Source organism: Triturus cristatus, chromosome 11, assembly GCF_964204655.1.
Source record: "Triturus cristatus chromosome 11, aTriCri1.1, whole genome shotgun sequence".
In the NCBI taxonomy this organism is placed as follows: domain Eukaryota; kingdom Metazoa; phylum Chordata; class Amphibia; order Caudata; family Salamandridae; genus Triturus; species Triturus cristatus.
Genome location: NC_140594.1, coordinates 264352903 through 264365343, shown reverse-complemented (window position 1 = coordinate 264365343; position 12441 = coordinate 264352903). Strand labels below are relative to the sequence as shown.

General features: G+C 42.1%; 1 protein-coding gene across 3 annotated transcripts in view; it reads left to right on the top strand.

The window, feature by feature from the left end:
• TTC28 (tetratricopeptide repeat domain 28) overlaps positions 1-12441 on the top strand; it is a 1841724-nt gene that overhangs the window by 1524226 nt on the left and 305057 nt on the right. For all 3 annotated transcript variants that reach the window (XM_085636419.1, XM_085636418.1, XM_085636420.1), the window contains one exon: positions 10244-11585. In XM_085636419.1, coding sequence (XP_085492545.1) covers positions 10244-11585 — 1342 coding nt within the window. The remainder of the gene's footprint in view (positions 1-10243; positions 11586-12441) is intronic.

Below are 12441 nucleotides of genomic sequence, written 5' to 3'. Positions count from 1 at the left end.
AAATGGAGAGAGAAGAAGGGAAAGAAAGACAGAGAAACATAGCCAGAGAAAGCAAGGGTGGAAAAGAAACTTCATGCATGAGATAAAGAGACAGGGATCAGGGTGGGTGGAGAAAGAGCATGGCATGGAATAAACATGAGAGATCCTTGTATTCGGCACACAGAACACTCGTTGGGCTCTTAAGAAAATCCTTTGGCACCTACATTTTTTTAATCAATTACCAGGGTCTTGATTATGAGAGGGTCTTAATTCTAGACGGGGCCAGTTATTCTCTGATTGCCCATCTGAACTTATCAGGACTGCAGAGTTACATGTCATGTTCCCCTTGAAGATATCAACTGTTGGAAGAAGCCAAAATGTTTGGGCAAAGCTGCAGGATTTAATCAGCAAATTATGGGTATTGGACCTTGAATAACTGATTTCCCAGTCTAATTCCTCTAGCGATTTTTGTAGGTCATCCCATAATCCTGGTACTTGTACATATACCCCCATAGTTAATGGGACTCTGGTAGTGTAACTATAGGGGCAACAATTTAACACCACCCTCAACAGAAAATCATCAGTAATGAGGCCTTGGGTGTCATATAAGATGATAGTGTGAGAGTGAGTATAAAATACAGACAGAGATAGGAAACTTTAGTAACGGTAATAACTTGCTTTGATTTATGCTTACTATAATAACACCTTTGGGCATATTAAACTATTTCTAATGATACAAAAGGATCTACTTTTTGAAAGTGCTCTTCAAGTGAGTTAAACGGAGAAAGTACATGGCCAGTGACACAACAAACATTCTAGGCTGAATATTAAGAGGCTGAGACTGAGTATCATATAGGAGATACATTCAGAAAAGTTCTGAAAGAAAACTGATATTTGTTTCGGTTTTCTGACATTTTCCACAACCCTAATATTCCAGATTTTGTTGTGCTAAACCTGTACAGAATGAGTATCTGGAGAGTTCCACTAATATTCCAGATTTTGTTGTGCTAAACCTGTACAGAATGAGTATCTGGAGATTTCCATACCACTGTTAGAAAGACACTTGCAGCAATTAATAGCTGTGTACAAACATTGTTCACCAAAGACACCAAGGGATATGAATCTCTCTCATCTGGTGAATTCATCAGCATTGTGAGGCAGTATAAGTAGGCATGCCTGGTTGGTTCTTTTCATTATGTGGACTTTTCCTTTCTAGAGTAGATAATCATGAGGTCATATACCTATATGTGAAAATAGTCTGTGGTATTATAGTTCCAGCGCTGAGCAAATGAGAAGGGCTATAATTGTATGAGTCTCTGAAAATCCAATCCAGTCTTTGCAGACAACATATTCAATGCTTTCATAAATCCATTGAGAATATTCCTTACCTTTTGAAATCGATTAAACCTGCTATGTACAGTATTTATCCCATGCCTTCTTATATGATAGAATTAAGGATTGATAATACATGCAATTAGATCGCCACTTTGAAACCCCGATAGTGACAGATCTTTTAAATTCGGTGGTTCCTATTCACAAAGCTATCTCTTTAAGTAGCTGTGTCTTAATCCTGTCTTATATGTGAATTACACTTCAGTATCCAGACTTGAATCACTAACACTTCCTATGAGTAGTTGTGTCTTACTCCAGCCAGAGGGGTGACATTTCCAGGATTAAGACTTATTTACTTAAGGGAAAAAGTTAGAAATAATGGCGGCAAATGGTGCTCAGAGCTCCTAGCGGTCACACACATTAACATGATTTACCAAAACAATCTCACACAACAAGTAAACATGAAACATGGAATTGACATGTTTTGGTATGACTCCAAACCTTAAATTCCTAGTGCAAATTAACCATTGCTACTGAGTTATATACTTACATGAACCTTGCCATTAGTTTTTCATATGTCAACCAAAATGTCAACATTGTTTGACGGAGAACTTTGAATTTTAAAGAAGTCTTTCCATTATTATCAGCATCAACTTGTAAATGAACTGTTTACGTGTGTCATGGGAAGTAGCTTCCAGGTGGGTGGTAATTCATGACCTACATGGGTCCTGCAGAGGTCCTATTGCCTATCATGCTAGTGGAAGCAGATGCCTTTGTGGTGGTCCATAGATGGGGTTCACCCATCTGAGGAACAACCTGTGTAGAGAGGACCACATTTGCATAGTGTTGTGCCTCCTAAAAATTGGGACCAATTGACTTCCAAATGGGCATTATGCGGTGGACAGAGGCAGGATTAGCATTTCCTCATTGAGGTTAGTCTTTCACTTTTCTAAGTCTGCCAGACTGTTTTTGAAGCACCCAAAGCTCTCCATGTGATCTGCGAGAGATCCATGGTGATCTAGGGACCTCATAAATGCCCAAGGAAATGACTTTGAAGCCCACTCTCTAAGACACACACCATGTATACCCTTTAAACCAGCCAGAACCATCTCAACCCACTGCTCTGGTGTCTAGTATGGACAGGAAAACATTTGAGTAATACCACTCCTGCTCCGTGAAACACAAAAAGGCTACCTGCCCTCATGTAGTACTTTTTTAATGAGAGCAATAATACAGGGACTCGAGGTTTTTTTAGCCCTCATAACTATTCCACTGTTGCTCCGGATTTATTGTAATGTATGTTGTATTGGAGAAGAGTACTGACATAAGAAAAGAAGTGCATTGTCAACATAAATTAAGAGAGAGGATTCTATGTAGTTTGGCTAATATTGACTTAGACCAAAGCATGTAGGAGTGCATCGAAATTAGGAAAATCGGTGACAGTGACAGGGAAGAAGAATGAAGTTGAAACTCAACCATGGTCTACTCCATTAGAGTGGACTAGGAAATCATCAGAATCAATTTTTCAGTGGTCTTCATTTGTTGTTGTCACTGCACATTTGTTAGAAATTGTGTCTCTAGTTGGCAGAGGTATGCACCCTGTTCAAGTAGGGACCACAATCCTAGTCAGGGTAATTATCCTGTGCTTATCCCTTGGTAGCTTGGCACAGAGCAGGCAGGCTTAACTTAGTAGGCGATGTATGAAGTATTTGTGCAATAACCCATACAACGACACAGTAAATACACCACAAAAAGACCCCACAACAGTTTAGAAAAATAGGGAATATTTATCTGAGTTAAAGAAGAAAACAATCAAAATCCATCAAGCAGAAGTCAAGATATTGAAAAAATAAATGCAATAAAGCGCTTAGAAGCAGGTAGCACTAAATCGGTTACTTTATGTTGTGAGGGACTGGTGCAAATCCAAAGTTCAGGCCGACAGCGATGGAGCGCGGGCCGGCTACAGGGACCCACTTGGGTCCTCTGAACACAGTACCTTGTATCCTGGGGCACAGTCTGCGCGGCAAGGCTTTGCATTGTCGGGCGTCAGTTCCGTGAGGCTGTGCAGCGAGGCATTGCATGGCTTTGCATCATCTGGCATCGGTTTCAAGAGCTGTCAGCAGTGGGGTGATGCTTTGTAGGGCTTCACAAAGCATTGCGTCGGAATTGGATTGGCAGAAACTCAGCTGCAGAACCTACTTCTGAGGCCCAGAACTTAGAGGAGGCACCTCAGGCAAGGGTAGGACTCACAGAAGGCAGAGTCTAGCAGCACCAGCAGACCTGCATGGAGTCTTCTGTGTCCCTGAGACTTTAGAAAGAGGAGGCAAGCTAACAAGCCCACGGGGATCTCTTTGGAGGGAAGGGAGTGTCCAGCTCTCCTTCTAGCAGTCAGAGAGCAGCAGGCAGCAGGGCCACAAGTAGGAAAACAGTCCTTCCAGAAAACAATCCAGTTGAGTTCTTTGAGCAGCACAGCAGTTCTTCTGACAGAAATTCGGTGTAGATCCAGAAGTGTCCGATTTGGGAGGGTCAGAGACCCAGAAGTTATACGCAAATGTGGCTTTGAAGTGGGGAAAACTTCAAACATTGGTTGTGAAGTGCATGAGCACCCCTTTCAAGCCAGTCCTGTCTGCCAGGTTATCTATGGGGACCACCAGCCATTTGTGTGTAGTCAGGTCATTACTCCTTGATGTCCAGGTGTGAGCCCCCTTTACTCCCATCTGCCCAGGTCGGCATTGGAATCCAGAGTTATGCAGAGGGGTATTCAGACACCCCTGACATTCCTGGGTTTATGGGAGAGAATGCATGAATGGGAACAGTCACCCCGTGCTGATGTATTTTGGAGACAGGCAAGAGGTCACATAGAGCTAAGTTAAGAGCAGAAAAATGCCCACTGCCTGAAAGTGGCATTTCTGCACTAGTAGTGTTAAATCCCACCTTACCAGCAAAGCGCATTTATCACTACTATTCCACACATACAAACATGATAAAGCTACTCCCCTAGGATCAGGGATAAGAATAACCAATTAGAAGCACCAAGGAAATTCCCAATGCTAATCTATAAGGGGAGTAGGCCTCACTGTAGCGATAAATGAAATAGGCAGTTTTTCACTACCAGGACATGTAAAGCATACAAGCACATATCCTTCCCTTTGCGTACATAGAACCCTGCCCTCTGGGTTGGCAAGGACCGTCCTCAGGGGTGACATATGTAATAAAAGGGGGAGTTCAGGGCTTGGCAAGTAGTTTTACCAGCCAAGTCATAGTGACAGTGAATTGCACGTGCAGGCCCTGCCATGGCAGGCTTGAGACATAGTTAGGGGGTTACTTACATGGGCAACACAATCAGTGCGGCAGACCCACTAGTAGCATTTAATTTACAGGCCCTGGACACCTTTAGTGCACGTTACTAGGGACTAGTAAGTGAACTAAATATGCCAATTGGGTGCGATCCAATGTTACCATGTTTTAGGGGCGAGAGCACAAGCACTTTAGCACTGATTAGCAGCGCTAAAGTGCGCAGAGTCCAAGAGCCAGCCAAAATGCGTACAGAAAATGGAGGGAGGCAGGTGAAAAAGTTGGGGGAAGACCCTCTCAAGGCTGTCAGGTATAAAAACAGCTATGTCTGTTAGCATCAACATATTACGAAGGATTCGTTTATCCACATCTCTGGATAGAGCATGTAAGAAGCAATTGTTTGTGACATTTTCATTGAACTGCAAATATGATCTGGGTATTTCATGGGGATCCATGGCTAGCAGTATTAGTGTATGAACCTGCCTCATTTTAGAATGCACTGATTTATGTGACTCAATATCTACATTTCTATTATTTATATTTTCTGACTTAGCAATCATCATTTGTGTACTTCATTAGGGGACATTGGTGTAAAATGTCCACCTAACAGACGGTTTTGGGACCACGTGTACAGGTCCACCTAATTTGAATACACCCAGATACTAAATATTATATATTGAAGTACCCATCAGCTGCTATTTCTATAGAATAAGGTCCACATAAGCTTTAAAAATATAATTTCTCGCAACACATATAACATCTTGCTTAATCATACTGGCTGTTATTTTAACATCTCCTTCAGTAAGTTGTCTACTACATTCCATGCAATTAATATGGCACTGTAAGCCATAATTAGAGCAGATTTTCAGTGCAAAGATTCTTGCTTTTGTGCATAATGTTCTTAGTATGTTAATCCTCAATCATAATTTGGCATTCACACAGTACATATATTTCTGTTAATACTGGGGTAATCATCTGCAGTGGTTCCCCTGCGAGGGAGCAAAAGCGTCGCCCACTGGCTGAGAGCCAGCAAATTCAAGCATGAAAAATAAAATGATAATAAAACAATTTTATTATAATTTTATTTTTTTTGCAGGCTGCCAGCCGAGCCGAGGGTGGGGCGGGGCAGGGCCAACCATTCTGATGACAGCAGCTGCAGCTCGGAGGAGAAGTGATGGTCACTGCTAAGTGTGTATGTCAGTTTGGTCGGCTGTCTTGGGATGGCCAAACCGACATGCGCACTTAGCAGTCTCCAACCCGAGCTGTGTTGCATAGCTGGATGGACAGCAGACACAGGCTCCCAGTCCCTGTGTGAACAAAAAAACAGCCCGCTCTGACCAATCCTGACCTTTCTCTCATGATGGGTCATAGTATTACCAGCATGAGAGCAGCGTCTGGATTGGCCTAGGGGAGTCTGAGAGCGCGCGCATTGCACTCATGGACTTCAGGGAGTCGGACAGGAGTAGCAGAGCACCGAGGCGACAGCCGGCAGCAGGTAAGTCCTCTTTCATTTTTTTTCCTCCCCCACGCTGTCCCTTAATCGTATGTTCAAAAGGACATGCCCCAACCCAACGATCCATAATTTGTTGTCCTCGTCACGCCCCTTGTTATGTCATTGTTGCAGCTGAAATATTCATTCACGAAGGTCTCTTCCTCCCCCCTCTCAAAATGATGCAGTTGTCATGCTCTGTTTGCTGCCAAGAATGAGTTGCCTGATGCAGGAGTGTTCCCATCTTAGCAAATATGTATAAACATTACTTTTCTGAAAATGTGAGAGTACAGCCTCCTACGACAACCTTTTATCAATTCTTGGGTTAAATAAATGATGTCTGAACCCCCGAGGCCCAGAGTGACTAGATACTTTTCTTCCCCTCTCTGCCTGACATGCAGGGCTAGCAGAGACAAGGACCATTCACTATCGAACTGTCATTAGGAATTAACTGGGCCGACATGATGAATAAGTGATATGTGCGCATGTGGGGGCGGGCGGTGTGTACTGCCCAGCGCATGGGCTTTCGCCTTTGAGGTGCCCTCCTCATTTCTAGTATTTCTAATACTGTACACATCCAGTGTTTTGCTGTACTGCTTCTATAAGCACAAGAGGTGGCACAAGGTACTGTATTGTGTCTATATGCATTAGAAGAGGGCTAGCCCAAAAACTAACTGGGTGAACCGAGCCAAGGAGCCCTACCAGGCTGAACCCTTAACATTTGTCTGTGTGAATCGTAGAACATCATTTAAAACTATAACAAAGCCTGTCCCTTCAAAATTATAAAAATTATCTTTACATGCAGTAGCGTTTTACCTTAGCCGGTCAGATTGCATTGAGGGTCGCTGATATTTTTAGACGTGAACTCGGAAACATTCATGCCCCGCCCCTGCCCTAACGACAATGTCATTACTGAAAAAAAGGTAAGTCTATTGTCATGTGTACACATTATGTGGCCTAGATTCATATTATAGCAGGAGCAACATTGTCGTCTATTAAATGAAACACAAGAGAGGTTTTTATTAAGGGCACATCTTTAGTTCACGTATTCGATGGTGCGCTGTTATGGGATAAAAAACAGAGGCTGAAAGAAATAAGATAGTTGCATGGGATCAGTGGCGTAACAATGGCTCCCACAGCCCCCGCAGTGCAGAGGGCGGCCCGAGCTCGAGGTGGCCCGCTCAGCACGGTACCCTAGCCTGAGAGATCCTGAGTGAGTCTGGAGGGGGAGCCCTCTATGTACTTTGCAGGGGGACTCCCTCAAGTTTCGTTACACCACTGCATGGGATCCCACAATCAGGCAGGGAAGTCGAGACTGATCCCAGGTTTTGTATATGTGTACTTGAGCCACTAGATGGATATCTCTGTGATCAGATAATACTTTCTTTTCACTTACTGGAAACCAAGGTTTTTTTTGGGATGAAATATGCACAGGGAGACACATCCTTGAGAACCGGCATGGTCTAGTAATCACTTGAAGAAGCAGGATAACTTCATGCTTGTTGTCATTTTGAAGTAGGCTGTCATTACCTAACGATTTTGTGACCATAAGTCTAGCTTTGATATTAGTGTTCCATCTTTTTGGGGGATAAGCCATCATACCAAGTACAATGAACAAAAACTTGACACAGAGTGCAAGCAACGTGGCAATGTCGGACCATTGTGTTCCAATGACACTCCACAACTGCTCAAGATGTTAAATGTTTAACATACCTATACTTTGTCCCGACTCCTACAGACTGAGGCACACCCCACATCACCCTCAGCCATCACATGACCCAGAACCACATCAGGAGTCAGTGAAAGGAGGCTGCTGAAGATGATAAGATATGCATATGGACGAGATGGGGAGAGAATAGGGTGCACGTGTCTAACGTAGAATGAGCATAACAGGCATGACTGAGACACTCTGGAGACCACTACCCATTCCACAAGCCTTAGTAATGTTTCATTCACAGTCTCACAATTTCAGAATTGAAACATTTCATTTATCTTATTAACTTTCTTGCTTCCTCAAATTTGCTTGAAAATGCACCACTTGCCCACTCTTTTTTCAAGTTTTTCCCCAGGGGGAGAAACCCCTACATTTGCTAACCACAGGGCACTCATCCAGAAACTTACGCCACACCACTTTCAAATGTAACCACCCGCCACTGGCAATCATAGAGAATCACTTAATCTATCTTTCGTTTTTTCTTCTACTTGATTTTGGGCATCAGAAATTCATAGCATTATCTTTAGTCTGACATATTCAGTAAAAGGCTTTACATTTGAAATTACACCACATGCTGTATCATTCTTAGCTCAGAGGTAAAAGAAATCCTATGATTACCAGACATTGGTAAATATTTGAAACATTTTTCAGGGGTCTGTTGTTGGGATGCTGCTGGGGGGCTCAAGCACAAAGGGTGAAACCCGTGCTGGACTGCATGTATAGACCACCTGTTCTAGGGAACTCTATGGAATATCTTGGCTTGAGATTCAAGGGTGAGGCCTTCTCCTCCAGACTGCTGCAATGAATCAGATTTTGAACTATATTTGCTCAGATACCAATATCTTGAGCTTGCAAAATATTTCAAGATATGTCTCGGATAATATCTGAATGTCTGATTTGTATAAGTCTTTGAAAGGGATACATTACAAATATGTTGCTGCAATGAGTATGTTAGCTTTTCTTTTGAAAATAGTCCATAAATACTCAGAGAGTCTTTGCAATTTTGGCATTTAAGGAACGCGCTTACAATAATATGCATTGTACTATACATAACTGTCGCTGATGGTTTGAAAGCAGTTTTATTACCAACATTAAATGACAAATGCATTTCTGGTATTTTAATTCCCTTTGGCCTTTATCACAAATTCACTGTTACTTTTGGAGTAATTGTAATGTATTGATCATCTTTTTAATAAGAATGGTCTTCTTGCAAACGGTACCCTACATATTTTAATTGATAATGTGTTTTTAAAATATTATATTGCTTTCTCATGCAACTATAAAATAGGTGTGTGTCTCTTGAACATACGCTGGAGGTAGGACTCAATGGTGTCTCATGCATGTATTTGCACGTTCTGCAATAGTATGGGAATCTACCCTGATAACATTGCCATTTAAAGTTGTAACTTAACCAAGAAATACTAAGTCACATACCTCACCTTTGAAAGGTCGATTGCATTTTCTGAAGTAGTCGAAAGGTCACATGCAGTGCTAACAAATCATCTAAACTTAATACATGTATAAATAAATACAGAAATTAATGCACATCCAAAGTGGTGAATCTAGGGCATAACCTTCAATAACTTGTGCACACAATGGGTAATATCAAGGTGGATGGCAGTAACAACTACAACTTGTGGCTAGCAACAATATTCTTCAGTAAAGTTGGTAATGAATTCCAGTGCACTACAATCACAAGTAATATATGACCAAGTGATGTGACACAAGCAATGTGTTGCAATAAATGCACTTTGCAGTGTACTGTCATGTGAGTGTTCTCGGCGTAGCATAATGCAAAACTGACCGGGACAATAGTGATCAGATCCACAAAAGCTTGCAAAAGCATTTGTTGGAGTGGAGATTGAAATATATGAGGTATAAGTGTAAAAGGATAGCATAACATAAAAAAAGACTTGGGCAATAGTGATCAAATCCAGAAAAACTGGTAAAAACATTTGCTGGACTGGAGGTTTGAATGCATGAAGAAAACCTTACAGGGCTCCATATTTTACCCTTTACAAAAGATAATTATGTTGGCCATATAGGGGAGTTTTAGGTAACATTATCAACAAGAAGGCAAGTTGAAAAACAAAAATACATAGACACAAGATAAACATTAGGAAACCATTTTTAGAAGTGTTATAATTGCAATATTGTTGCTGACTGTTCAATAGGATGAAGCTCCAGCTATATCTATATAACGCAGAGGGTAAAGCAGGTCCATGGTCTCATTTCAAATCTGCGCGTCTGTGACTTATGTACGGTGCATAGGCATATAGGTCTGTTGTCACTAGATGATAAATATGTTACTGCATATTTAAGGCTAATTACGATGAAGTGAATCTCATTACACTGCTGGATGCATTTAACTTCATATGAAGATACTCTGTTTTGCATTGTCGTTCTAACATATGCTTTTTCTATTTCTATTTCAGGAATAATTCATCAGATGAAAGGAGACTACGACACTGCACTGAAACTACACAAAACTCACCTCTCCATCGCTCAGGAGCTCAATGACTATGCAGCCCAAGGAAGAGCCTATGGCAACATGGGCAATGCGTACAATGCCCTTGGAGTATACGATCAAGCAGTTAAGTATCATCGACAAGAACTTCAGATCTCCATGGAAGTCAATGATCGAGCTTCTCAAGCTTCCACACATGGCAACCTAGCTGTGGCATATCAAGCTTTGGGCGCTCACGACAGAGCTTTGCAACACTACCAAAACCATCTGAACATTGCCCGAGAACTGCGGGACATACAGAGCGAGGCTCGGGCGCTGAGCAATCTGGGCAACTTCCACTGTTCACGAGGCGAATACATGCAGGCGGTACCTTACTATGAGCAGTACCTCCGATTATCCCCTGAACTTCAGGACATGGAGGGTGAAGGAAAGGTTTGTCATAACCTTGGCTATGCCCATTACTGTCTGGGGAACTATCAAGAGGCCGTTAAGAATTACGAGCAAGATCTTGCACTAGCCAAGGACCTACACGACAAGCTGAGCCAAGCCAAGGCTTACTGCAACCTCGGTCTAGCTTTCAAGGCATTAACAAACTACAGCAAAGCCGAGGAGTGCCAGAAATATGTGCTTTCATTGGCCCAGTCGTTAAATAATTCGCAGGCAAAGTTCCGCGCTCTTGGAAACTTGGGTGACATTTTTGTTTGTAAGAAAGATGTTAATGGTGCTGTAAAGTTTTATGAACAGCAGCTGGCCTTGGCCCATCAAGTGAAGGACAGAAGACTGGAAGCAAGTGCGTACGCAGCACTGGGCACTGCATATAGGATGATACAAAAATATGACAAAGCTTTGGGGTACCACACACAAGAGCTTGAGGTTTACCAGGAACTTAGTGAGGTTTCTGGTGAGTGTAGGGCTCATGGCCATCTGGCGGCTGTCTACATGTCACTTGGTAAATACACAATGGCGTTCAAGTGCTACGAAGAACAGCTGGAACTGGGACATAAACTGAAGGATCCTGGGATAGAAGCACAGGTCTATGGCAATATGGGCATTACCAAAATGAACATGAACGTCATGGAAGAAGCCATTGGCTACTTCGAACAACAGTTAGCCATGTTGCAACAACTGAGCGGCAATGAAGCTGTGCTAGACCGGGGACGAGCTTATGGCAATTTGGGTGACTGCTATGAGGCTCTGGGTGACAACGAAGAAGCCATTAAATACTATGAGCAGTATTTGACTGTTGCGCAAAGTCTAAACCGTATGCAAGATCAATCAAAGGCCTATCGAGGCCTTGGGAATGGACACAGGTAAAAGGATCTATTGATCAATTTGGTTATACACTAATCTACAACGTGGAACATATTAGCCTGTAGCATTTGCCTATTTAAGACTGTAATGCCACTGCACCCTGTTGTAAGACCTAATGACTTCATCACATGAACACAATGGTCACTCTTGACATTGGGCCTTAAAGTCAATGCACTTACACACTGTACAACACAACAATGTTGGGAGCTCCATGGAAGGCAATTGGAGAGGCAGAGGGCCAATGATGGCTGATATAGACCTTCTGTTTCAGCTTTTCAGTGTTTGTGTTCTGCTTCTATCTGTTTAATGTAGGAATTTCTACCCTTAGTGGGTGGAATATTCTAACAGAATTGTAACCATTCTTCCTCTGGCTATACCCTTTGGTGAAGGCTCTCTGCCTCTTTAAAGGGTTCCTGCCGCAACTCAGGCCTATAAACAAGGTAGATGACTGGAATGATGGAATGATGGGCCTAAAAATAAAATTACGTTTAAATTCAACAAACCCATTTCTATATAATCTGTGACTATCCTGAAAATGTGGCTTGGATCTGGTTCTCCTTCAACTATGTTGGCCATCCTTGGACTAAACATTGTACTGTGACCAATTTTAAAACATCGACTTTCCATTGTTTTAAATGCTCTCGAAGTTGTAATGTTAAATAATGTGACATAGCATAGACCAGTATAATAAGGATATAATTAATATGGGATGGCACTGTAAGATAAGATAGTTGCAGGGTTGTAGGCATGACATCACTGTCTACCACCACTTAAACAAATCTAAGGGCAATGCAATGGACGACTTGTTTTGTTAGCTTTATAATCTCTCATCAAAAACTGATAATACATTTTGCA